The 27,620-nt window shown below is 45.6% G+C and overlaps 1 protein-coding gene across 1 annotated transcript in view; it reads right to left on the reverse strand.

Annotated features, from left to right (window-relative positions):
• Nucleotides 1–27,620, reverse strand: part of YME1L1 (YME1 like 1 ATPase) — a 141,074-nt gene that overhangs the window by 64,268 nt on the left and 49,186 nt on the right. Inside the window, 5 exon segments of the mRNA XM_030199278.1 lie at nucleotides 7,669–7,681; nucleotides 7,683–7,756; nucleotides 7,854–7,902; nucleotides 7,904–8,002; nucleotides 23,086–23,186. Of these exon segments, the coding sequence (XP_030055138.1) occupies nucleotides 7,669–7,681; nucleotides 7,683–7,756; nucleotides 7,854–7,902; nucleotides 7,904–8,002; nucleotides 23,086–23,186 (336 nt within the window).

Genomic DNA, 27,620 nt, shown 5'->3' on the forward strand with positions numbered 1-27,620 from the left:
GCACTTAGAGAATTACAACCACGAAGGGGACACTCTGCCCAGCTCACCACCGCCGAAACGGGGAGGGGAATTAACCCAGCTCATCCCCACACAAGTGGGGGAGGGGAATCCGTCCAGCTCATCCCCGCGGAGCGGGGGAGGGACACCACACCCGCCGATGCGGGGGGATCTGGCTTATCCTGCAACCGCAACCGCGGGAGGAGCTGACTGACCCTAACACCGCCGAAGCGGGAGGGGTACAAAGCTGCCCTACAGCCGCACGAAGCGGGAGGGAGTGCCGGCAGAATTTATGTCTCAATCCAGCCCCGTAAAACGGGGGGGAGAGGAATGCAGCACCCTCACTGTAACACAAACTCGTCTCAACTCTTGAAGAATCCAAGTGAAAAACTTGAACACGAAGTCTTTCTGAAGTAACTGAAGACCAAACTTGAACCTGAAATGCAACCAGAATAAAAACAGTACAGATATCTGGGAGGGGCTATGGATTGATCAGCTATGATTAATGGAAAGAAAATATCAGGTATGATTATACATAATTTTACCTTCCATATCATCAAGCTGATCAATCCATAGACTGTGGGATGTACCGAAGCAGTACTCACCCAGGGCGGGACATTGAAATCCCTGACCCTCAACACTGAAGCTCCAAAACCGGGCCTCCGCCCGTGCAGGCCACCGCCAAACGGAAAGCTTGGAGAATGTATGAGCCGAAGCCCAAGTTGCCGCCTTGCATATCTCTTCCAAGGAGACGGATCCGGCCTCTGCCATCGAGGCCGCCTGAGCTCTCGTGGCGTGAGCCTTCAGCTGGATAGGCGGCACCTTCCTTGCGGCCACATAAGCCGGCTGCAATGGATTCCTTGACCCATCTTGCCACTGTAGGCTTAGCAGCCTGCAGACCCTACAAGGACCTGCAAACAGGACAAACAGATGATCCGATTTCCGGAAATCATTGGTCACTTCCAAGTATCTGATGATGACTCGCCTTACATCCAGATATTTAAGAGCAGAGTACTCCTCTGGGTAGTCCTCCCTACGAAAGGAAGGGAGACAGAGCTGCTGAATCACATGGAAGCGAGAAACAATCTTGGGCAGAAAGGAAGGCACTGTGCGAATAGTCACTCCTGCCTCAGTGAACTGCAGAAAAAGGCTCTCGACATGAGAGCGCCTGGAGCTCGGAAACTCTTCTGGCTGAAGTGATAGCCACCAAAAAGACTGCTTTCCCACGTCAGGTCTTTCAGAGATGCCCTTGACAAGGGTTCAAAAGGCGGCTTCTGCAATGCGTCTTAGCACCAGGTTGAGATTCCACGCAGGCACCACTGAGTGCAGAGGAGGGCGCAGGTGATTAACTCCCTTGAGAAAGCGCACCACATCTGGCTGCGAAGCCAGGGAAGCACCCTTCAGGCGGCCCCTGAAGCAAGCCCAGAGCCGCAACCTGGACTTTAAGGGAATCTGAGCGACAGGCCTTTCTCCAGACCCTTCTTGCAGGAACAGCCACCAACTGAGGATAATTGGAGCAGTGAAGGGAGAAAGTGAGCCTGCTTCACACCACGCTGCAAAGATACGCCAAACCCTGCAGTAAGCAGTAGAAGTAGAGCGCTTCCTCGCTCTTCGCATAGTGGCGATGACCTTGTCTGAGAAGCCCTTCTTCCTCAGACGCTGCCGCTCAATAGCCAGGCCTTAAGCCCAAAGGGGGAGGGATCCCTCCATCACCACGGGACCCTGATGTAACAGGCCCTGCTCCAATGACAGCCGCAGAGGATCGTCGACCTGAGAGCCTGATCAAGTCCGCATACCAGGGACGTCTGGGCCAATCCGGAACCACCAGGATACCCTGCCGGGGCTTTGCCACCCGGTCTAGCGACCCTGCACAACCTGGGCCAGGGCCGGGAACACATAGAGGAGCTCTTGTGTCGGCCACTGCTGGAGAAGAGCATCTACTCCCAGGGATCGAGGTCCCGTCCTCTGCTGAAAAGCGCGGCACTTGGCAATTGGCCGATGACGCCATCAGATCTAGGCTTGGCTGGCCCCAGCGCTTCGTGATGTCCAAGAACGCCTCTGAGCAGATAGTTGCCACTCTCCGGCTCCAAGGTATGGGACTGAGAAAGACCGCCTTGACATTCATGGCTCGGCAATGTGGCCGCTGAAACTGCTCCAGGTTCGCTTCCGCCCCACTGTCCAAAGATTTCATAGCCTCCTTGGCTAGAGGGGCGCTCTTGGTACCTCCCTGGCGGTTGACATAGGCCACAGCCGTGGCATTGTCTGACAGGACCCGTACAGGCTTCAACACCAGTACCGGGATGAACTCCAAAAGCGCCAACCGAATGGCTCTGAGTTCCAGGAGGTTGACAGACCCACTTTGCTCTGCAGGAGACCAGAGCCCCTGCGCTGTCCTTCCCAAGCAGTGGGCTCCTCAGCCCGACAAAGAGGCGTCCGTCGTGACGACAATCCACTCTGGGGTCACCAGAGGCATTCCCGCAGACAACTTGTCTGTTCTGCATCCACCAGCTCAGCGCCTTGCGCACTGCTGGGTCCAAGGGAAGGCGCACGGCATAAATCCTCCGACATCGGAGTCCAGCGCCGCAGCAAAGATAGCTGAAGTGGTCTCATATGAGCCCTGGCCCAGGGCACTACTTCCATCGTGGCCGTCATAGAGCCCAACAGCTGCACATAGTCCCAAGCCCGAGGAGGAGAGGCTACTAGGAACTGGTCCACTTGAGCCTGAAGTTTGACAATCCGATTGTCTGGCAGGAACACTCTGCCCACTTGGGTGTCGAATCGAACTCCCAGGTACTCCAGGGACTGAGTCGGGCGCAGCTGGCTCTTCTCCCCAGTTGATGATCCATCCCAGGGAGCTCAAAAGAGCAACTACCCGGTCCACAGCTTTGCCGCACTCTGCATAAGAGGGGGCTCGGATCAACCAGTCGTCCAGATAAGGATGGACTTGTACCCCTTCCTTTCGTAGGAAGGCCGCAATGACCACCATTACTTTGGAAAAGGTCCGCGGAGCAGTAGCCAACCCGAATGGGAGGGCTCTGAACTGGAAGTGTCGTCCCAGGACTGCAAAACGCAGAAAGCGTTGATGAGGAGGCCAGATGGGAATATGCAGATACGCTTCCTTGATGTCCAAGGAGGCCAGAACTCTCCTGCCTTCACTGCCGCTATAACAGAGCGGAGAGTCTCCATGCGAAAGTGCCCGCACTTTCAAGGCCCGATTGACCCCTTTGAGGTCGAGGATAGGCCGGACAGAACCTCCTTTCTTTGGTACCACAAAGTAAATGGAGTAACGTCCCTTGCCAAGCTGACTTTCTGGCACCGGAACGACCGCGTCCAGGCGGATCCGATTGTCCAAGGTCTGCTGCACTGCCACAGCTTGACCGGAGACTTGCAGGGAGAGAGTACGAACCCGTCTCTTAAGGGTCGGCAGAACTCTAGCTTGTAGCCGTCTCTGATGACTTCCAGCACCCACGCGTCTGAAGTTATTGTGGTCCACTCGCCCCGAAACGAGGACAGCCGTCCTCCAATCTGCACTGGGGCGTGGACCAAGGCCCCGTCATTGGGTACGAGACCCCGGGGGAGGACCGGAGGGAGCCCTCCGGGACGGCGGTCTCTGCGAAAGGAATGCTGCTTGGGGGAGAAATTCCTCTTGAAGGAAGAGGGGGCAGAGGAACCCGACTTGCCCGGGCGGTACCGACGGGCTTCCTGCAACCGTCCTCTGGAGGTACCGGGACGAGTACTAGCCCAAGCCCTGACCTCTGGTAATTTCTTGCCCTTTGGACGTGCCGAGATCGGTCACGATTTTGTCCAGCTCGACCCCAAAGAGCCGCTTGCCTTTAAAAGGCAATCTAGCCAGGCGGGATTTAGAGGCGTGGTCAGAAGACCAATGTTTCAGCCAAAGCCACCGCCACGCAGAGGACTGTCTGAGCCATGCCTTTAGCTGAGGCTCTCAAGACATCATACAGCAAGTCTGCCAAATAGGCTAAGCCGATTCCAGGGCCGGCCAATCAGCCCTCAAGGAATGATCCGAGGGGGAAGCCCGCTGCACCATAGTCAGGCACGCCCTGGCCACATAGGAGCTGCAAACAGAGGCCTGCAAACTTAAAGCAGCTGCCTCAAAGGACGACCTTAAGGCCGCCTCCAATCTTCTGTCTTGGGCGTCCTTTAGGGCCGTGCCACCTTCCACCGGCAAAGCCGTTTTCTTAGTCACCGCAGTGATTAAAGAATCCACGGTAGGCCACAGATAGGCCTCACGTTCACTCACAGCCAAAGGATAGAGGCGGGACATAGCCCTAGCCACTTTAAGGCTCGCTTCCGGGACATCCCATTGAGCCGAAATTAAGGTGTGCATGGCATCATGCACGTGGAAGGTTCTAGGCGGGCGCTTCGTCCCCAGCATAATGGCAGAGCCAACAGGGGCTGAGGGAGAGACGTCCTCCGGAGAGGAAATCTTCAAAGTGTCCATGGCCTGTAACAACAGGTTGGGCAAATCCTCTGGGCTAAAAAGCCGCGCTGCAGAGGGGTCATCCGCTCCATCCGAGCGGGGATCTATCTCCTCCAAGGAATCCGCAAGGACCGTTGGGAGACCTCAGACACGCTGCCCTCATCTACATCGGAGGAGACAAAGTCCTCCAAGGCCTGGAATCAACCCGAGGGCGTTACCTCTGGGAACCTCAACCTCTTTACCAGACGAGGGAGCAGGGGCAGCGTTTTGCATGAGGAAAGCCTGATGCAGCAGCAAAACAAACTCGGGGGAGAAAACCCCCCAGACTGTGCACTTCCGCAGCCTGGGCAACAGCCCTAGACGCACCCTCAACCGGCGCTCACACGAGCGGGGGAGAGACATGCTGCGCATCCAAAATGGCGTCCGGCGCGACACTCCGCAAAGGAGCCGCGCGGGGAAAAAAACGGCGCTTAACTTTAGCCGCTTTTGTGCCGTCGCCCAAATTAAGGGCGTTCATGGCATTATGTCTCCAAACCTCAAGGGCGGCCCACGAAGAAGCCGTCCGAGCCGCGTGGCCGGCCAAGATGGCGGAGGCGAGGAGCGGGGGATGGGCGTTTATGGCGGGAAAAACCGCCACGCCGGAGGAAGGACCGGACCTTCATCGGTCACTAAGCTGTCACCCATCAAGGGCGAATCAGGCTGTAAAACCCCCGCATCCCCTTTAGAAGCGCTCCAGCGATCCGGGGAGCGGACCCTTTGCGCCCCTCGCCCTCCGACGCCATATGCCACGAGGAGAAGAATCGGGGAACCCCCCTGCCCGCTATAAAAGGTAAAATACCTGCTTGCCGCTCCGAGCTGTAACGAACTGGTGTCCCAGTGAGTAGCTGCAATGAACGTTTAAATAAACGTCGAAATAAACGCCTTTAAGGACGTTTAAATTTTTCTTTTTTTTTTTTAACGGAGCCAGCGGGAGGGGGGAGAAAAGAGGGACCTGGCACCACCAGGTTTGCACTTGCTCAAAAGAGCCCTCAACCCCAGGCCTCAACAAAACCTAAGGATTAGGCTTGGAGGCCTAGCCAGAGCTGCTGCTGTGTGTGACCACCACCTGCTGAGATAGAGAACATACTGAGGAGTTTCCGGCAGCACATGACCACATATAGGGAGGCAAAAGTTTGCTCTCTATCCCCACCTGCTGGTAGATGGACACAACCCACCAGTCTATGGATTGATCAGCTTGATGATATGAAAAGGATGTTATTCAGTGGTGTGCTGCAATGTTTGGTCCTAAGCCTGCCCTTTTTAACATCTTTTTGAGTGATACTGCAGAAGGGCTGTCCATTAACGTTTGCCTCTTTGCAGATGATGCAAACTCTAATAGAGTAGACACACCTGATGGTGTGGATAATATGAGGAGGGATCTACTGAAGCTTAAAGACTGCACAAGAACTTGGCAGTCAGGATTTGATGCTAACAAAATACAGGGTCATGCATTTGGACTGCCAAAAACTTGCGCACGAAAGAAGATCAGGACTTGGGGGTGATTATATCTGACAATTGTAAGGTGGCCAAACAGGTAGAAAGGTAACCAAAGCTAAAAAGATGCTTGGACACATAGGGGGAGGAATGGCCACAAAGGTGGTGATAGTGCCTCTATACTATGTACAATTCTGGAGACAAAACCGTCAAAAGATATTAACAAGATGGGTCAGTCCTGAGGGCGGCTACTAAAATGGTCAGTGATTATCATGAAGTGTATGGGGACAGACTTAAAAATCTGAATAAGTATACTCTGAAAGAAAAACAAAAGCGAGGAGATATGATAGAGACATTTAAAATCTCCATGGCATACATAAACACAAAGTGAGTCTCTTGTATATAAGTACATAAGTAATGCCACACTGGGAAAAGACCAAGGGTCCATCGAGCCCCAGCATCCTGTCCCGACAGCGGCCAATCCAGGCCAAGAGCACCTGGCAAGCTTCCCAACGTACAAAACATTCTATACCTGTTATTCCTGGAATTGTGGATTTTTCCCAAGTCCATTTAGTAGTGGTTTATGGACTTGTCCTTTAGGAAACCGTCCAACCCCTTTTTAAACTCTGCCAAGCTAACCGCCTTCACCACGTTCTCCGGCAACGAATTCCAGAGTTTAATTATGCGTTGGGTGAAGAAACATTTTCTCCGATTTGTTTTACATTTACTACACTGTAGTTTCATCGCATGCCCCCTAGTCCTAGTATTTTTGGAAAGCGTGAACAGACGCTTCACATCCACCTGTTCCACTCCACTCATTATTTTATATATCTCTATCATGTCTCCCCTCAGTCGTCTCTTCTCCAAGCTGAAAAAGCCCTAGCCTCCTTAGTCTTTCTTCATAGGGAAGTCATCCCATCCCGTTATCATTTTAGTCGCCCTTCGCTGCACCTTTTCCAATTCTACTATATCTTTCTTGAGATGCGGCGACCAGAATTGAACACAATACTCAAGGTGCGGTCGAACCATGGAGCGATACAACGGCATTATAACATCCTCACACCTGTTTCCATACCTTTCCTAATAATACCCAACATTCTATTCGCTTTCCCAGCCACAGCAGCACATGAGCCAATCTTCTCCTCACTGCGGTAGAAAACCAAATTGTGAGAATTAAGGGCCTGTATGTCCTCAGAGAACCAATGTTTCAGACCTCGTGCTGTGGCTTTCTTCAGGGTATGCTGTGAGGTCTGCAGTTTGTCTTTATATGTAGTGGGTTCTCAAACTTAACAGGCCAGGGTTTGCGAAGGGTGGTTTCCTCAGGAGAAAGCTACCATTCAGAAATATGAGTTTTGACAGGAAAGTCTGTTGGTCACAATTTGAAGTTTGGAAGGAAAGGATTACTATTTCAATATGTAATTTCAAAGCTTACAAATTCCATATAAACTTGGTACTACACCAATAAACAGTGATTTCAAGTAACGTAATCTAATTTTGAGAAGAAAAGAAGTTTAAACTGACACTGACAGATTAGTCCTCTTCTTTAGTTTCTCACCTCTCTCATTACCAATCTTGACTGCTCCCACTCCCTCTTTTTCAGCAGTAAGAATTCTTACTCTCTGCTGAAGTTTCTCTCCTGGTTTAACACACATTCATGCTACTGCTATTTTGAGTTTAAATACACACAGAATAGAAACAGGAATGTTTTAACAGGAATGGAAAAATTAACAAACTAGCATAAAAAAAGGAGCCTTTACCAGATAAAAATGGGGGTTTTTGACAAGCCGTAAATACCAAGAAGTAACAGAACCAGGAGAAAATAAGCGTTTGTCCTTCTCAATGAATCTGTGAATACAACAACAATAAAAAAACTTATGAGCAAAACTGCCATGAACCTATATATGGAATAACTGAATGAATAAATCAAAGGCAAACAGTTTACCATTTGTTCTCTGAGTGAGTGCCTGTGCTTTCAAGAACCCCTCTGCAACAACCTGTTTTAAATGCATCTTGATGGCCTTCAGGAATGTTTTTGATTTCATTAGTTCTCAAAGCGTCAACATCTGAGCCTCTGTCTCTCAGGAGTAACCCCTAAAATATAAACATACCATTTACATAAGTATCAGGCCTAATATATTTATAAAAACAGAACTATGCAACTGATGCTTAACTTAATCGGTAAGGATGTGCATTGTATTCTACAGATGGAGCCCTGGGCTTTTCCATTCTCCTGGCTATGTGCGTTCTGTAAGTATGCATCAAATTCAAGGAATGTATTTTGTTCGTTCACAGAGTGAGGCACACATTTTGACACATAAATTATAAAACAGGTAATCTACACCTATTATTATCGAATCTAAGCATGAGCATTTACACAGCTTATATAAAGGCACCTGTTTGACCTGTTATGCTAGCACTATATAAATAGATGCCTACTTTTCTTTAAACAGTAACACATTCCTAATACCTAAAAACAGAACTACCCTCTTAATGGAGCACTGTAAGGTGCTGGCAGGAAGATGTGACCAGAATTCCCAAAACTCTGCTACAAGCAATCTATCAAACTGCTGGAACCTCTGCATCTCAAGTGAATACCTCCTTATTCATTATAGCCTGGGTCCTCATCAGTCTCTCTCTATCCATTCCTATCCTTCTCCAGTTTTCTCTCAATACACTATGGTACTAACCAGTCTCCCTCTTTTTCAAACTGCACCTCACCTCACGATTCTTCAACCCCACCAGCCTCCTACTACTCATCACTCAACCAGCTACCTTCCACCATCATGTTTCTCCAAGCCAGCCATTCCTAATTACCCCCACCAAGTCAACTTAAACCAGGTTATCCTCCCTTCTCATCTTGGTGGCTTCCCCAGAACAGCTGTTCTTTTCCAGTCAGAGCCTGCACTGTGCAGCTCTCAGCGAGTCTCAGTCGCATGGGTGCATACTTCCTCCATTTATCTAATAACCAATGACCCGATGATCAATTCCCCGTGCTGTTCCAACAACAGTGCCATAAAAATAGTGCTGGAACAGCGCAGGGAATTAACTCCACAATGATCAATGGCTAATAACATGCAAATTAGGCATATTATTAGTGTTGATCATCTGGGGAAGCGAGGGAGGATTGTGTCTGGGCATATAATCAGGTACAATCCTCCCGCACTTGTTAACAGGTCTGGGCTGTCAAAAAAAAACAAATACTAGACCTGTCAAACATTCCAAGGGGCTGGCTCCCCAAAAAGCCAAAGACAAGGGCCTGGTAGCCTAGTGCCCCTCCCAAGCCTGCCTCCCAGATGCTGACACAGAAGGGCTGGAGGTCCAGTGGACCTCCAGCACCCCTAACACCACCCACCTCCTACAGAAGAGAGGGATGGAAGTCACTGGACAGTGCTCTGATCATATGGGCAGAATGCTGAAGAGCTACATTTAAATATAATATAAATGAGCTCTGTGGTATTCCCTGGTGCACTCTCACCAGACCTCTTCGATCATGCAACTTGGGTAAATGTGGGCGCTAGTCCGGTTCTTGTTGCCTCTAGCACCCGCATTTAATGTTGATCACTGGGGCACAAGACATAGGCAGGTTTAAGATGACAGCAGGATCCATGATTTTCATAGCATCATACTGGCCAAGCCAATACGGTTCCCTCTGCTCCTACAGCTCTCCATTTGAGAGCATGTCTAATTAAAGATCTTTCACCCTAATCAAGCAGAATCTGGGATCTATTACATACCACACTGTGCTCTCCTGTTACCGACAGCCTAAATGATGAACAGCACTTAGTTACTACTTGCACATGGTACACAAAGACGTGGAACACATCAAGACTGGGCTTCCAAGATGGTATTTTTGAATAACGTCCACATCTGATTAAGTGTCCTTAACCTTTGCAGCCAATCCTTTTTGTTTCTTTTTAACATTTTCCTCATTTTATTACTCATCCTTCCGAAAATTAAATGCAGGTACACTAGATTTCCTTTGCAGGTTCACCCCAGATAGTAGCTGAAACTTGATCATGTTATGATCACTGTTCCCAGTGGACCCAACACCGTCACCTCCCGCATTATGCCCTGAACACCACCAAGGACCAGATCCAAAATGGCTCCCCCTCTTGTTGGTCCTGGACTAGCTGCTCCAAGAAGCAGTCGTTTATTACATCTAGAAATTTTATCTTCTTAGCACTCCTTAATGTTAATATTTATCCAGTCAATATCGGAGTAATTGAAATCACCCATTATTATAGTGTTGCCCAATTTTCCAGCTTTCCTAATCTCTGTAAACATTTCTTCATCTGTCTGCTCCTTCTGTCCTGGCGGAATTTAGTATAGCCCTACAAGAATACTCCCTTCCCTTCACACATGGAATTTCTATCCATAATGATTCCACGCTGCTATCTTTTTCATGTGGAATGTTTATTTTATTTGACTGAATTCCCTCTTTAACATAAGAAAACCCCTTCTCCAATTTGATCCTCTATCATTGCGATATTATATCTACCTCATCATTTAGTGCTATATTTTCTAACTTTAATTCTGAAGTGCATTTCTCTAGTTTGGCCAGGAGAGGGGGGGAGAGAGAGGGGGGGTAACAGAGAGAGAGACCTCTTTGCGGAAGCCTTGTAAAAAAATAACAGTTATATTTGGTAACTAGTGAAAGTACCTGATCTCCTCAGGTGCTTACATAAGTACATAAGTAATGCCACACTGGGAAAAGACCAAGGGTCCATCGAGCCCAGCATCCTGTCCATGACAGCGGCCACTCCTGGCCAAGGGCACCTGGCAAGCTTCCCAAACGTGCAAACATTCTATACATGTTATTCCTGGAATTGTGGATTTTTCCCAAGTCCATTTAATAGTGGTTTTGTGGACTTGTTCTTTAGGAAACCATCTAACCCCTTTTTAAACTCTGCCAAGCTAACCGTCTTCACCATGTTCTCCGGCAACGAATTCCAGAGTTTAATTATGCGTTGGGTAAAGAAACATTTTCTCTGATTTGTTTTTAAATTTACTACACTGTAGTTTCATCGCATGCCCCCTAGTCCTAGTATTTTTGGAAAGCGTGAACAGACGCGTCACATCCACCTGTTCCACTCCACTCATTATTTTATATACCTCTATCATGTCTCCCCTCAGCCGTCTCTTCTCCAAGCTGAAAAGCCCTAGCCTCCTTAGTCTTTCTTCATAGGGAAGTCGTCCCATCCCCGCTATCATTTTAGTCGCCCTTCGCTGCACCTTTTCCAATTCTACTATATCTTTCTTGAGATGCGACGACCAGAATTGAACACAATATTCAAGGTGCGGTCGCACCATGGAGCGATATAAAACGGCATTATAACATCCTCACACCTGTTTTCCATACCTTTCCTAATAATATCCAACATTCTATTCGCTTTCCTAGCCGCAGCAGCACACTGAGCAGAAGGTTTCAGTGTATTATCGACGACGACACCCAGATCCCTTTCTTGGTCCGTAACTCCTAATGTGGAACCTTGCATGACGTAGCTATAATTCGGGTTCTTTTTCCCCACATGCATCACCTTGCACTTGCTCACATTAAACGTCATCTGCCATTTAGCAGCCCAGTCTCCCAGTCTCGTAAGGCCTTCTGTAATTTTTCACAATCCTCTCGCGAGTTATCGACTTTGAATAACTTTGTGTCATCAGCAAATTTAATACCTTGCTAGTTACTCCATCTCTAAATCATTTATAAAATATATTAAAAAGCAACGGTCCTAGTGCAGACCCCTGAGGAACCCCCACTAACTACCCTTCTCATTGTGAATACTGCCCATTTAACCCCACTCTCTGTTCCTATCCCTCAACCAGTTTTTAATCCACAATAGGACACTTCCTCCTATCCCATGTCCCTCCAATTTCCTCTGTAGCCTTTCATGAGGTACCTTGTCAAACGCCTTTTGAAAATCCAGATATACAATATCATCCGGCTCCCCTTTGTCCACATGTTTGTTTCCTCCTTCAAAAATTGAAGTAAATTGGTCAGGCAAGATTTCCCCACACAAAAGCCGTGCTGACTTGGTCTCAGTAATCCATGTCCTCGGATGTGCTCTGTAATTTTGTTTTTAATAATAGTCTCTACCATTTTCCCCCGGCACCGACGTCAGACTCACCGGTCCTATAATTTCCCAGATCTCCTTTGGAACCTTTTTTACAAATCGGCATTACATTGGCCACCCTCCAATTTACCGGTACCTCGCTCGATTTTAAGGATAAATTGCATATCATTAGCAGTAGCTCCGCAAGCTAATTTTTTCAGTTCTATCAGTACTCTAGGATGAATACCATCCGGTCCAGGAGATTTACTACTGTTCAGTTCGCTGAACTGCCCATGACATCCTCCAGGTTTACCGTGAAGTCAGTAAGTTTCTCCGACTCGTCCGCTTGAAATACCATTTCTGACACCAGTATCCCACCCAAATCTTCCTCAGTGAAGACTGAAGCAAAGAATTCATTCAATCTCTCCGCTACGTCATTGTCTTCCTTGATCACCCCTTTTACCCCTCGGTCATCCAGCGGCCCAACCGATTCTTTTGCCGGCTTCCTGCTTTTAATATACCGAAAAAATTTTACTATGTTTTTTTGCCCTCTAATGTTATCTTTTTTTCGTAATCCCTCTTGACCTTCTTTATCTGCGCCTTGCATTTGCTTTGACACTCCTTATGCTGTTTCTTGTTATTTTCAGACGGTTCCTTCTTCCATTTTCTGAAGGCGTTTCTTTTAGCCCTAATAGCTTCCTTCCCCTCACTTTTCAACCACGCCGGCTGTCTTTTGGACTTCCGTCTTTCTTTTCTAATTTGTGCAATATGTTTGGCCTGGGTCCTCCAGGATGGTCCATGCCTGTTGTACAGTTTTACCCTCTCAGTTGCCCCCCTAAGTTTTTTTTTCACCGTTCTTCTCATTTTATCATAGTCTCCTTTTTTAAAGTTAAACGCTAACGTATTTGACTTCCTGTGTATAGTTACTTCAAGGTTGATATCAAAACTGATCATATTATGATCACTGTTATCAAGCGGCCCCAGTACCATAACGTCCCTCACCAGATCATGCGCTCCACTAAACCAAGTCTAGAATTTTTCCTTCTCTCGTCGGCTCCTGCACCAGCTGCTCCATAAAGCTGTCCTTGATTTCATCAAGGAATTGTACCTCTCTAGCGTGTCCCAATGTTACAATTATCCAGTCTGTATTTGGGTAATTGAAGTCACCCATTATTATTGCATTGCCTATTCTGTTTGCATCTCTGATTTCTAGGAAGTAAACAAATGTTTAGTTAGTGCTATAATTGATACATATTTCAGTTTCCTGTTATTGTTTGCTAATTGCACTATTTTGTCCCAATGTTCAATTTTTTAAAAGACGATAAACAGTATTTAGTTTATTGCCTCTCTGTCTCGACTGATAAAGAATCCTAATGGTCTGTATGTTGGGTCTTTGAGTGCTTTCTGGGAACTGTGGGACCACTGGGAATGTGTCCTCCAGTAACCTAGAAATCACCGAGGATAATTTAAGAGTGGGAGATTCACCCGGAGGCAGTAGTAACCCAATCGATGGGAGGAGGGTGCTAATGTAGAGCACAAGCATCAGGTGCAGGCGGACCTGAGCTGTGCTGGAGATAGAGCTTCTAAGTGGCCGTGGCGGGTGGCTAGGTGTTTCGTGACATCTCCCATCTTATTTTTTAGGGTTCTAACCTTTGTATAAAAGCAATTCAAACTGTGTCTTTTCCTTTGATCTACAAGCTGCTTAGAAGTTGAAGTGAATGATGTGCCTCCTTTATCCTGCTCTCTCATTAAGAACACCTGGCTTACTTTCAGCATTGTTGAAACCACTCTACTGGGAAGTTTATAACCTACTTTATTGCTCTTCCTCTAGGTAGACATTTAAACTTAATAATAATAATTATCGTTTGTATCCATCTATTCAAGGCATAATATCTAAGAGAAATCATGAATGATCTTATTCCTATCAGCTGCAAAAATTTGGAACTCTCTGCCAGCAAATTTAAGATCTCAAACTCATTATGATTCCTTTCAAAACAGCTAAAAACTATTTTATTCAATGATCAATTGATCTCTAAACTGAGCTTAGAAACTGGGGGCCCTGTTTACTAAGCTGCACTATAGACGTGATAGCGTTTTTAGAGCATGCTAACACTAGAGAAACCCATAGGAATATATGGGTTGTCTCTAGCATTAGCACATGCCAAAAACGTTAGCGCACCTTAGTAAACAGGGCCTTTAGTTATTTACAGTTATTTTGGATGTTAGTTTTATTACTTTGCTTGTATACAGAAGGATTATTTTAATCATTTGTATTTGAATATATTATTATATTTGTACACCGCTTTGGATCCAAAGAGGAATTAGCGGTTAATAAGCGCTGGATTACATTAGATAAGAAATTGCTTCCTTCTCAATTGAGTGGACCCAGCCACATCAGGATAGACCTTAATAAGGAATCTTTATTTTTGAAGTAAGGATTGAGAACCATAAGTTTATGCTTCTCTGCAGAGAACAAAGAAGGTTGCCCTAGTTTTAATATCATAAGTAGAACTTGAGGAAATAAGTCAAATCTAAACTAGCTCCACCTAAGGAGTCAAGGCCACCTTCAATAATACGGTACTCCAAAAGTGTTGGAAAATATAGCACTAAGCAATTGCTATTTCTTCAGATCATGAAATTTTTAGCACCACTCACAGCACAACAACCAAAAACCTTTGTGTGCTACTGGGCAAAAACCATTTGTCCTATACTAAATTCAGTGTGCGTATTCCAAATCCGAAGTCAGAATTGTTGTAACACCTCAGGAAATTTTGTTATGCATAAGTTTGCCCAAATGAATTAAGCACTAGGAAAGCATTGAATAATTTTTTACAGAACAAGATTTACTCCAACAATTTCTTGATCTACATCAAATTTTTCGTAGTAAACTGTATATGAAAATGAAATGGAATAACAAAATTTCAAGAGTCTCGTATTCCAGTTTAAAAGTCTTACTTCAGCAAGGCCCAGTACTGTTAAAAGTGCTTCAGGCATCTGCTTTTGCGTTTGTGACCGGTCATATTTTCCCATTGCAAAACCCAGCAATAGTCCCCCATCATTTTGGGATTCCAGCAGCCTTGATATCTGTTCTCCATTGTAGAAATGTCTTTATGGAACTTCTCTCCATGTTCCTCACTTACGTGTCCCAAATTGGGTAGGAAAAAGTCAAGATGGGAATGTAAGAAATGCATTTTCAATGACATTCGGCAGCCAAGTTGTTCATATGCTTTTAAGCATGTTGTCTACTAGTTCAGCATAGTTTTCAGCTCGTCTGTTCCCAAGAAAGTTCTGCACTACTAGCACAAATGCATCCCAAGCTGCAAGTTCCAGCAGGTTGAGTTTTGTTCTGAATGTGTCATCATGCATTAGTTTGCTGATTTTGGGGCCAATAAAATTTCGGCCTTTATTTTAGCCTCAGTTTTCAGTGTGCTAAACATCTCCTTCAAATACTGGAAACCTTTTCCATCACGATCAAGTGCAATTACAAAATTTTTTATTAAACCAAGTTTAATGTGAAGTGGTAGAAGATGAAGTGATTTGTGTTGTACATTGTACCGACCAACTGTGTGCTCGACTCTGAGAGCCCACTGTCTCATTTGTAATGATTTTTGTCATCACGACTGTTCCATTGGCACAAAAAGCACATATGCTTTGTGTACCCTAACTGTAGGCCAAGCAGCAGTGCTACCACTTTCAGGTCAGCACAAATATTCCATTTATGTTCAGAGTATTTGATCATTTTCAAAATTAACTATATAGAAGCATGGGTCTCTTTCATTCCAACCCCATGAGCCAATGGAACAGATGGTTTTTCGTTACCATTGTGCAACAAGACAGCTTTCAAACTCATTTTGCTACAGTCTATGAATAGCCTCCATTCATCGGGAACATGTGTACCATCTAACTCCATCATAAGACCATTTACATCAGTACAGAAACAGACATCGCTTTCCATTGCATAGTATGCAGCTAACTTGGTGTGTCGATGACGAAAGTGTGAAGTTGTGGTGCTTCATTGTAGCAAATTCCATTCCCGAAGTCTAGAAGTTAGCAGTTCTGACTTTTCTTTAGATAATGACAGATCTCTTACCAGATCATCTAAATCTGATTGGCTCAGCAAGTGCGGTTGACCCTCCAGTTGTTCTGGATCAGGAAATACATCATGCCAATCAACATCTTCTTCTTTATCAGGATCAGAAGGTAAAATTATGTATCATACCTGATAATTTTCTTTCCATTAATCATAGCTGATCAATCCATAGACTGGTGGGTTGTGTCCATCTACCAGCAGGTGGAGATAGAGAGCAATCCTTTTGCCTCCCTATATGTGGTCATGTGCTACCGGAAACTCCTCAGTATGTCGATATCAAGCTCCATCCGCAGGACTCAGCACTTAGAGAATTACACCCACAAAGGGACACTCTGCCCAGCTCACCACCGCCGAAACGGGGGAGGGGAATTAACCCAGCTCATCCCCACACAAGTGGGGGAGGGGAATCCGTCCAGCTCATCCCCGCGGAGCGGGGGAGGGACACCACACCCGCCGATGCGGGGGGATCTGGCTTATCCTGCAACCGCAACCGCGGGGATGAGCTGACTGACCCTAACACCGCCGAAGCGGGAGGGGTACAAAGCTGCCCTACAGCCGCACGAAGCGGGAGGGAGTGCCGGCAGAATTTAAATCTCAATCCAGCCCCGTAAAACGGAGGGGAGAGGAATGCAGCAGCTCACTGTAACACAAACTCGTCTCAACTCTTGAAGAATCCAAGTGAAAAAATAACTTGAACACGAAGTCTTCCTGAACAGGAACTGAAGACTAAACTGAATCTGAAATGCAACCAGAATATAAACAGTACAGATATCTGGGAGGGACTATGGATTGATCAGCTATGATTAATGGAAAGAAAATTATCAGGTATGATACATAATTTTACCTTCCATATCATCAAGCTGATCAATCCATAGACTGGTGGGATGTACCGAAGCAGTACTCACCCAGGGCGGGACAAAGAAATCCCTGACCGCAACACTGAAGCTCCAAACCGGGCCTCCGCCCGAGCAGCCACAGTCAAGCGGTAATGCTTAGAGAATGTATGGGCCGAAGCCCAAGTTGCCGCCTTGCATATCTCTTCCAAGGAGACGGAACCGGCCTCTGCCATCGAGGCCGCCTGAGCTCTTGTGGAGTGAGCCTTCAGCTGGATAGGCGGCACCTTCCCCGCGGCCACATAAGCCGCTGCAATGGCTTCCTTGACCCATCTTGCCACTGTAGGCTTAGCAGCCTGCAGACCCCTACCTTTCCGCTCCGAGCTGTAACGACCTGGTGTCCCAGTGAGTAGCTGCAATAAACGTTTAAATAAACGTCGAAATAAACGCCTTTAAGGACGTTCAAATTTTTTTTTTTTTTTTAACGGAGCCAGCGGGCAGGGGGGAGAAAAGGAGGGACCTGGCACCACCAGGTTTGCACTTGCTCAAGAAGAGCCCTCAACCCCAGGCACTCAACAAAACCTAAAAATTAGGCTGGAGGCCTAGCCAGAGCTGCTGCTGTGTGTGACCCCCACCCTGCTGAGATAGAGGAACATACTGAGGACGTTTCCGGCAGCACATGACCACATATAGGGAGGCAAAAGGATTGCTCTCTATCTCCACCTGCTGGTAGATGGACACAACCACCAGTCTATGGATTGATCCGCTTGATGATATGGAAGCGTCAGTTTCAATTGCCATTCCTGCTGCGGGAGGGGCAGGCACTGGATTCTCTACAGCGTATGGTACTGGTTTAAGAGCAGACTCACAGTCAGGATACACAATTTGTGACTTGTTCTCTTTGAATATCCAGCGATTTTAGTGCATGCCAAAAATAACAGTCTGAATGGTGATTTTTCTGCTCACGCCAAACCATCGGCACTGCAAAAGCTATTCCTTTCTTTTTACCATTCAACACTGCGTTAGTCCAGAGTAACACACAGTGCAACAAACAAGAGGTGCCCAGCTTTTATCTGATCTCCAATTTGACAGTCAAAGGTTATGATATCAGTTTAATTGTCAGGATTATTTGTAAATATATGTAGCATAATTATTGATTATGCTGAATCAGATATATCAATACAGCTTTAAAACGTATTGAAACTGCAGCATGAAACTGGCTTTCATGTCAAGTCCCTCTTTCCCCCTCTTTTCCTGGTAACTTCTGATAGCAGGGCTAGTCAATTACAAACACTTAACAGAGACAAAAGGTACTGGCTTCACAGAGATATAACTTCCTCTGCCTAAAAGGACCTAACAAGGACTGGTAACAAAAGCTGACTGCGTGGATCACCAAGACACCTCCGAAGATCAAGATCCCAGGAGACAGAAAGTCTGGAGAAGCCATTGAAGGACAAAGGCTTCAGAGGAAACCATAAACAAAACATTTGCCTGTCATCAGATTTATACCTGCCCCCTCCCATCAGCTATCAGACAGGAAGACGCCAGGACATGTGCAGAAAGGAAAGACTTATAATGTGATCATGTGAACAGACTACCATTAACCATAATGCCTTGCAAATTATCCAGTGCAAACCAGGAAGCAAGTGCTGAGGTTCAATGTGATCATGTCCTCCTGCAACTTGCAAGGCAGAAGTGTGTTTCACACAGCTCTCAGATCTCTCCTACCCTGCTGCAGCCCTGATCATAGTAACATAGTAGATGACGGCAGAAAAAGACCTGCACGGTCCATTCAGTCTGCCCAACAAGATAACTCATATGTGCTAATTTGTGTATACCCTACTTTGATTTGTACCTGTGTTCTTTAGGGCACAGAGCCATATAAGTCTGCCAGCACTATCCCCGCCACCCAACCACCAGCCCTGCCTCCCAACCACGGCTCTGGCCACCCGCCTCCAACCACCAGCCCGCTCCCACCACCGGCTCTCGGCACAGACCATATAAGTCTGCCCAGCACTATCCCTGCCTCCCACCACTGGCTCTGGCACAGACTGTATAAGTCTGCCCAAGCACTATCCCTGCCTCCCAACCACCAGTCCCTGCCACTGCTACAGAGACTCTCCTTCCTCCTGCAACCCCACGGTGCTTACCTCATGCTTACCTCATGCTGCTCATGCTTTGTAACAAGGACTTGTAAGTAACTTACAACTGTTGATTTAACCTGTTGCCTAGCTTTAGCACAGATTCTCTGTAAGAACTACCTCTCACTGCACTTGTATAATAAATAACTCCTTTTGAAGCTAAATATATGGTCTGTTCTTTACATATGTTCTTAAACCTGGTAATGCAGGTAATGTAATCCAATAAATCTACCTTAATTCCTTTTATTCTTGCAATTGCGATATTATTATCTTACATAGGATAATGGGTTGAGAAATAACTAAAATATATCTTAAAAGCTTATAATAGTAGGTAGCGAGTGCTCTGGAGCAATTTCCCCACAATTAAATATTTCTTATAACCATTACCATTTTAATTTCTACAGTACCTGTAGCAGAAAAACATTCTTTTTAAGGTTAATGTGCACAGCCTTTGTGTGAGACCACATGGTCGGAGCACATGGCTCTTAAAGGCTTAGAAATACAGCACATGCTTCTGAGCAATTTCCACCTGCTCTTAAATATCATACTAGAACTGTAACATTTTTGTAACGTTTTAATGGATATTAAGAACTGAAAATATTTCTTGTTACAAAGTAATACTTGTAAGCAAGGCGCTTTGTCAGATTCTGCGCTGATCTTAAGTAGTGTATTTGCACATATGTAGCAGACATTGTCTGGATCGTTAACACATTTGGTCTATCCATCTTGCCTTATATAGTTACTGCTGACATCAGCCAATAGACCTGTCTGAGAGCGTCACCGGACAGGTCCGGGCATGTCCGTTGGAATATTTCCACTATATAATGCATTAATATATAAGTGAATAGGCTTTGCATGTATAACTTAAGTAGAGGAGTGTGGTAGCCGTGTTAGTCCACTCTTAATGTTATCAATAGAAATCAAACAAAATAAATCTTTTCCATGTTTTATTTTGTTTGATTTCTATTGATAACATGTATAACTTAAAATCTAGACGTGTCAGAGAAATTTGGAGTTCATATTTGGAAATGGCGGGTTCAATTTAGTATACATAAGTACATAAGTAATGCCATACTGGGAAAAGACCAAGGGTCCATCGAGCCCAGCATCCTGCCCACGACAGCGGCCAATCCAGGCAAGGGCATCTGGCAAGCTTCCCAAACGCACAAACATTCTATACATGTTATCCTGGAATTGTGGATATTTCCCAAGTCCATTTAGTATCGATTTATGGAATTGTCCTTTAGGAAACCGTCTAACCCCTTTTTAAACTCTGCTAAGCTAACAGACTTCACCCTTTTCTCCTGGCAACGAATTCCAGAGTTTAATTATACGTGGGTGAAGAAAAATTTTCTCCGATTTGTTTTAAATTTACTACACTGTAGTTTCATCGCATGCCCCCTAGTCCTAGTATTTTTGGAAAGCGTGAACAGACGCTTCACATCCACTGTTCCACTCCACTCATTATTTTATATACCTCTATCATGTCTCCCCTCAGCCATCTCTTCTCCAAGCTTGCAAGCCCTAGCCTCCTTAGTCTTCTTCATAGGGAAGTCGTCCCATCCCCACTATTCATTTTAGTCGCCCTTTGCTGCACCTTTTCCAATTCTACTATATCTTTCTTGAGATGCGGCGACCAGAATTGAACACAATACTCAAGGGCGGTCGCACCATGGAGCGATTTATTTAAAACGGCATTATAACATCCTCACACCTGTTTTCATACCTTTCCTAATAATACCCAACATTCTATTCGCTTTCATAGCCGCAGCAGCACACTGAGCAGAAGGTTTCAGTGTATTATCGACGACGACACCAGATCCCTTTCTTGGTCCGTAACTCCTAACGTGGAACCTTGCACGACGTAGCTATAATTCGGGTTCTTTTTTCCCACATGCATCACCTTGCTCTTGCTCACATTATACGTCCATCTGCCATTTAGCCACCAGTCTTCCCAGTCTCGTAAGGTCCTCTTGTAATTTTTCACAATCCTGTCGCGATTTAACAACTTTGAATAACTTGGTGTCGTCAGCAAATTTAATTACCTCGCTAGTTACTCCCATCTCTAAATCATTTATAAATATATTCAAAAGCAGCGGTCCTAGCACAGACCCTCTGAGGAACCTCACTAACTACCCTTCTCCATTGTGAATACTGCCCATTTAACCCCACTCTCTGTTTCCTATCCTTCAACAGTTTTTAATCCTAATAGGACATTTCCTCCTATCCCATGACCCTCCAATTTCCTCTGTAGCCTATCATAAGGTACCTGTCAAACGCCTTTTGAATAATCCAGATACACAATATCAACCGGTTCCCCTTTGTCCACATGTTTTTTTACTCCTTCAAAGAATTGAAGTAAATTGGTCAGGCCAGATTTCCCCACACAAAAGCCGTGCTGACTTGGTCCATGTCCTCAGATGTGCTCTGTAATTTTGTTTTTAATAATAGCCTCTACCATTTTCCCCGGCACTGACGTCAGGACTCACCGGTTCTACTAATTTCCCGGATCTCCCCTGGATCCTTTTTTAAAAAACGGGGGTTACATTGGCCACCCTCCAATCTTCCCGGTCCCATGCTCGATTTTAAGGATAAGTTGCATATCACTAGCAGTTGCTCCGCAAGCTCATTTTTCAGTTCTATCAGAACTCTAGGATGAATACTGAGGGAAAATCACATGTTTTTCTCTCAGTAGCAAAATCATTGTTGCATTTGATTCAACAAATCTCTGATTAAAGCAATCTTGTTTGAAGAAAATTTTTTAAAATCTCAGGTTTTTAAGAGCTAGTGAGTTTTCTAGCCTCTCCACTGCATAATGCAATGTGAGGCTATCTTTTAAAACGCTGAACCTCCTGAAGCCTGAAGAGTAGAAATTTGAGGCTCCACTCACTTTAAGTTTCTATCCATCGAGACAAAGCTTAGTATCAATATTCTCTAGTTTTTGAACAGTTTCCTAAGTAAAGATACCCAGCTGCTGAACCTGAGATTAATCATAGATTAATCCTGATGACCACAGCCCAAATATCATGTAAGGTAATATCTTGTCCTGGTTTGAGAGTAGACATTCCCTCAATACCAATAAGAAAACATGTCTTAGGCATCAGGAACACTGGAGATGACACCGAGATCAATCCATCAGACACAGTCAAACACACCCCTCTAGATACTGGACTACTAACTTGAGGAAGCAAGGAGACGCTAGGCATTGGGGCTGTTCTCTCCGGTGAGCTTATAGAACGCTCTGTCAGGTGAGGCACTGCCTCAAAGATATTTTAAAGCGACAGTACACTTTGGTAGTGTCCACACTGGGCTCCGTGGATGATGTCACCCACTATTAAGGAGATAATGCCTGTTTGTCCTTGGAGAAAGATAGATTGACAAAGATGCATCAAGATAGATTGACAAAGATGCATCCTTTCCAATATGACATGCACCCTCAAAAAAAAAACTCTTATCATTCTAAAACTTTAAGTGCAATAAGTTTGAAAAGAAAAACAAAACAGAAAGAAAATCTTAATAAAATGCCAACTCTAGTAACCTATGCTAACAGGCCAAAATGCACAATAAACACCGGTCTGATATTCAGAAACTGCTGAGCTCCTAAACTTATGCTCCAATTTAGCCTCCTAAATTTGTACCCTATTTTCAGCCAAACTTAAGAGTCTAACTTCTCAGCTACAAATTCACTTTAATTGAGGAGCTTAAAAATTATGCTCAAAATTTAAGTCCTGCCATTTGTTTGCCTAGATTTATGAGCCTAGTGCCAGAAAATCAGTTCTAAGTTCCTAACTTCTTTTCCCTGCCCAAAATCCACTCCTGTTGCCACCCATTTTTATGTTTCTAAATTTAGGAGTTTAGTAAAATTTCAAGTAAAAAATGTTCTGCACGTCCAGCACTAGTAAATTTTTTAAACAGGCCAATTTATAAGTATAGCTCTCAAAGTTAGGAAAATAAATCCTTTCAATATTGGGCCCAGTGTTTACTGAATCCATATAAAGGAATATCTGCCCAAAAACAAAAAAAAAAACACTTTAAACCAGCTGGTAGTATACTTGCCCTTCACAAAAGAAGGAGCCACATTTTCTTTCTCTACTATGCGTTCAGATGTTGACTGTAGTCGTCTTGTCCTGGATTTCAAAGTTTTGAAGCCACGGGGACCTGTATCAAACTTAATATAAAATTGTTTTGTTAGTATTTATTTTCTAGGTTTTGACGTCAATCAAGTTATTTGATTAAAAAAAAAGAAAAAGGTTATGGAGGCTGCCTTCTAGTCTGGAACCATCCCCTTACTTATGCAATTGTATATCTACATGTCTATTTACTGATCATTCAGGGTCATAATCAATATATATCTCTCAACAAAACTCAGGCATTAAGTCACCATGAAGACTTGAAAATTCCTCAAAGTGCTTGGGATTTCCATACACTATTTCTACTTTTCCGGTTCCAAACTAGAAGCTCTGCTTTCTTCTTGTGTTTGAGCCTACAATGAAGGAATTCTCATGCTAGTTTTTGGGTGTCAAGTCTCCTAAAACTGGACCAAGAGTTATTGTACTGCACAGCTTGGAGCTTCTGCTTTGTGAGTAGCAACTGTCTTTAGCATGCTGCAAAATGAGGGCAGAAGTTGGTCAGGCTCATTGAGAGGCATGGCTAATTAGATACAGAGATGGTTGAAGGCTGTCTGGATTCCAGAGTGATAAGGACTAGCTGGGAGGGGAGAGGATGGCTGGGACAGATTAAGAAGACCAACTAGATAAAGGCTTTAGTGTGGGACATGAAAGTAAGATGGGTATGGAACAGAGATAAAGACAGGAGGATGACAGGACCGGAGGGGGTGGGGGGGGGGGGGGGCAAAGAAAGGGTGGGAGAGGAAAACAGAGATATGGTTTGGAGAGAGCAGCTGGCTGTGTACTTCAGCCAATGCTCTGAAGCAGTACACTAAGGGCAAGACTTCAAGGCCATTTTTGGGAAGTGTATTTCCCTGGAACCCTAGTCCAAGGTGGACAATTTTCAAGCTTTGCATCTTTTCACCTGTTCCCTCTCCCCCCGTCCCCCAATCAAAATTAGATCCCATTTGGTACATTTTCAGAGAATAATTTTACCATCACAGATGGATAGAGTTTCTTGACCCCTTATGTATAAATCTTTCTAGTTTCCATTGAGTTGGAAAGAATAGAGGGGATGAGGGAAATGGAATTTGACTATACTACTTTCTGTGTTTACAATCAAAGCAGTTTACATGTTGTAGGCAGGTACTTATTTGTACCTGGGGCAATGGAGGATTAAGTGACTTGCCTGGAGTCACAACTGCAGTGGGAATCATACCTGCTTCTCAGGCCGCTGCACTAACATTACATTGACAAATATTATAATTACAATCCAAAAAAATATACACAGCAGTTATATTTTAAATCAGGTTAATTTTCAACATGTTTCTAAACAAATTCAAATACAAATAAACTTTAGCTGTAAACCCTACAGACACCAAACCAAGTCCATGCTCACTTCCACTACGGCTCATTCATGATAGACAAATATCTCGTCTTCCCGAAATCTTTCAGCCAAGAACCTGGTTACTTTGCAACATGCAATGAATACAGTGAACTCAAAATATATACTAGGAACAATATTAAATAGCTCTCTCATACAGATCATCCAATACATACAGAGAACATATTGAAAAAGTATACACATTTTATTACAAATAATTCAAACGCATTTCAAAAATGATTAGTTATCCATACTCCCCCACCAATATCACAATAAAAATGTGCACATACGTATAAAAAGTCAAACTTAAACTAACTGCCTTATAGTCCCATAACAATGGAAATCCTCATATCAAAAGCAAAGGTGAAAAAACAATGTTCTGTCTTGTCACTTCACGAAATCCAAGAATAAAAAATTCACAGAGATGCTTGAATCCAAGGCAAGGTTGAGTTAAAAGGCTAAGCACTCAAATAACATACATCCTTCAGCCCGACACAGTGCTGTATTTCGCCTCAACGCATCTTCAGGAGCTGATTAACTACATACGTGACAACAACCTAAAATATATTGTAAACAAGGCTCCTACTGGCTAAGTCCGTGAAGCCTCCTCACCATCAGCACCGAGCTCTCTGTTTTCCTCTTTGTGTGTTTCTTCTTCTTTCTTGGGCCTGTCTTTGGGATTGGCAACCCAAGCCCCTTTTCTTCAGCAGCTCCTCGGCTGGTTTAAACCAAGTACAATTACAGCCAGGCTTCTCTCAGCACAGTTCAATGGAGCTAGGCTGTTTCAAACACAGTCCAAGTACAGCCAGGCTTCTCTCAGCACAGCCCAATAAAGTCAGGCTGTTTCTAACACAGTCCCATTACAGCCAGGCTTCTCTCAGCACAGTTCAATGGAGCTAGGCTGTTTCAAACACAGTCCCAGTACAGCCAGGCTTCTCTCAGCCCAGCTCAATAAAGTCAGGCTGTTTCTAACACAGTCCAATTACAGCCAGGCTTCTCTCAGCACAGTTCAATGGAGCTAGGCTGTTTCAAACACAGTCCCAAGTACAGCCAGGCTTCTCTCAGCCCAGCTCAAATAAAGTCAGGCTGTTTCTAACACAGTCCAATTACAGCCAGGCTTCTCTCAGCACAGCTCAATAAAGTCAGGCTGTTTTCTAACACAGTCCAATTACAGCCCAGGCTTCTCTCAGCACAGTTCAATGGAGCTAGGCTGTTTCAAACACAGTCCCAGTACAGCCAGGCTTCTCTCAGCCCAGCTCAATAAAGTCAGGCTGTTTCTAACACAGTTCCAATTACAGCCAGGCTTCTCTCAGCACAGTTCAATGGAGCTAGGCTGTTTCAAACACAGTCCAAGTACAGCCAGGCTTCTCTCAGCCCAGCTCAATAAAGTCAGGCTGTTTCTAACACAGTCCAATTACAGCCAGGCTTCTCTCAGCACAGCTCAATAAAGTCAGGCTGTTTCTAACACAGTCCAATTACAGCCAGGCTTCTCTCAGCACAGTTCAATGGAGCTAGGCTGTTTCAAACACAGTCCAAGTACAGCCAGGCTTCTCTCAGCCCAGCTCAATAAAGTCAGGCTGTTTCTAACACAGTCCAATTACAGCCAGGCTTCTCTCAGCACATTTCAATGGAGCTAGACTTTGCGCGGGCTCAAAGCCTTGGGTCCCACCCTCTAGGTCAGTCTCTATTCTCCTGACCTCCTCCCGCTTGGACCCAGGCCTCTCCCCTATACCTTCAGTGCTGGCTGAGCCATAGCCAAGAGCTCCATGGGTTCCTCTAAGACCAGCTCAGCCTCCTCTTGCTCCATCGCCTCTGGTCCATTCTCTCTCTCTCCTTCAGTAGTCCAGTCCATTTTCTCCTCCCCCCACCCCTTTTCCAGCTGATTACACTTTTCTTCATAACTCTGCTAGGCTGCTTTTCCTTCTCCTGCCACCGGTTCCACCAACCTCCTCCCTCCACCAGGGGGGAGAATCAGCTTTTCCTTTTCCTTGGCGGCCCTCCTCTGGAGCTCCTTGGTACTGCACCCTACTTCTCCTCCCCCGGAGCTCTCCTGTGCCTTCTGGGAGTTGTAGTTTCCCATCTTATGTCCCGTTTGGGCAAAACCTGAGCATCCCTAGGGTCTTCCCTCCTTACCCTCCGGCTCTCTTTTCTCCGGTGGGTAGCTGGGGTCCCTCTTCCTTTCGGCATATTCCTTACAATATTTATAAAAACATTACGTCAAAATCACTAAACATTAAACATACAAAAAGATCTAGAATTTTGCCAAAGAAATATGATAGTAATTCATAGCATAATAAAGCCCAGATCTCTGTCTCCCTCTTACTGCTTTTCAAACTGTGTGCCAAAACGCCAACGCATGCGCCAATCACTGTAGTAATACAAGGACCTAAATCCTCTATTTAAAGAAACAACTACAATCCTATACAATAATCCTATATACTAATTTGCACCTCCGTCTGGATGCCTGGGTTCGTAACACACTTCCCATTGGTCCACCCTGGGGATGACGTCACAGGGCGGACCAATGGAACGTGAGAGGAAGGGAAGCCAGCACCAGCCCCACCGGAGGTCTCTCTCTCTGTCCCCTCGGAGTTGCAACGACAACCTGGGAAGGAAGCAGCACCAGCCAGTGGAGGTCAGTACACAATCGCACCCCACCCCCCCCGAGTTCCATGCCCCCTACCTCCCTCCACTCCCATCCGAGTTCCACGCCCCCCTCTCCTCCGAATTCCACCGCCCCGCACCTCCCTCCCTCTCTCTCTCTCTGTGCCCTCCGAAAGATCGTGTCTACGGACTACCACAGACCAACAGCTGGTCGCTGCTTGCTACGCAACAGAGGCCCTACCGGTGGAAGGATTCCAGAGGGACGCGGTGGAAAACCCAGGACATCCACAGGACATTTCACCAAGGAGGGCCTACACCAGAAGACCAACCCACAACCTCTGCACCCTCAGGTCAGTGGCGCTGCCCCAAGCCCAACTGCAGCGTCCAACGCACTGAAGGAGCGCCGGTCGGGGTCTGACTCCGCTGATCAAGTGGCGACGGCCCCTGACCCAGGAGGGCTACACCAGAAGACCGACCACAGCCTCTGCGCCCCCAGGT

Source organism: Microcaecilia unicolor, chromosome 1 (assembly GCF_901765095.1).
Source record: "Microcaecilia unicolor chromosome 1, aMicUni1.1, whole genome shotgun sequence".
Lineage (NCBI taxonomy): Eukaryota > Metazoa > Chordata > Amphibia > Gymnophiona > Siphonopidae > Microcaecilia > Microcaecilia unicolor.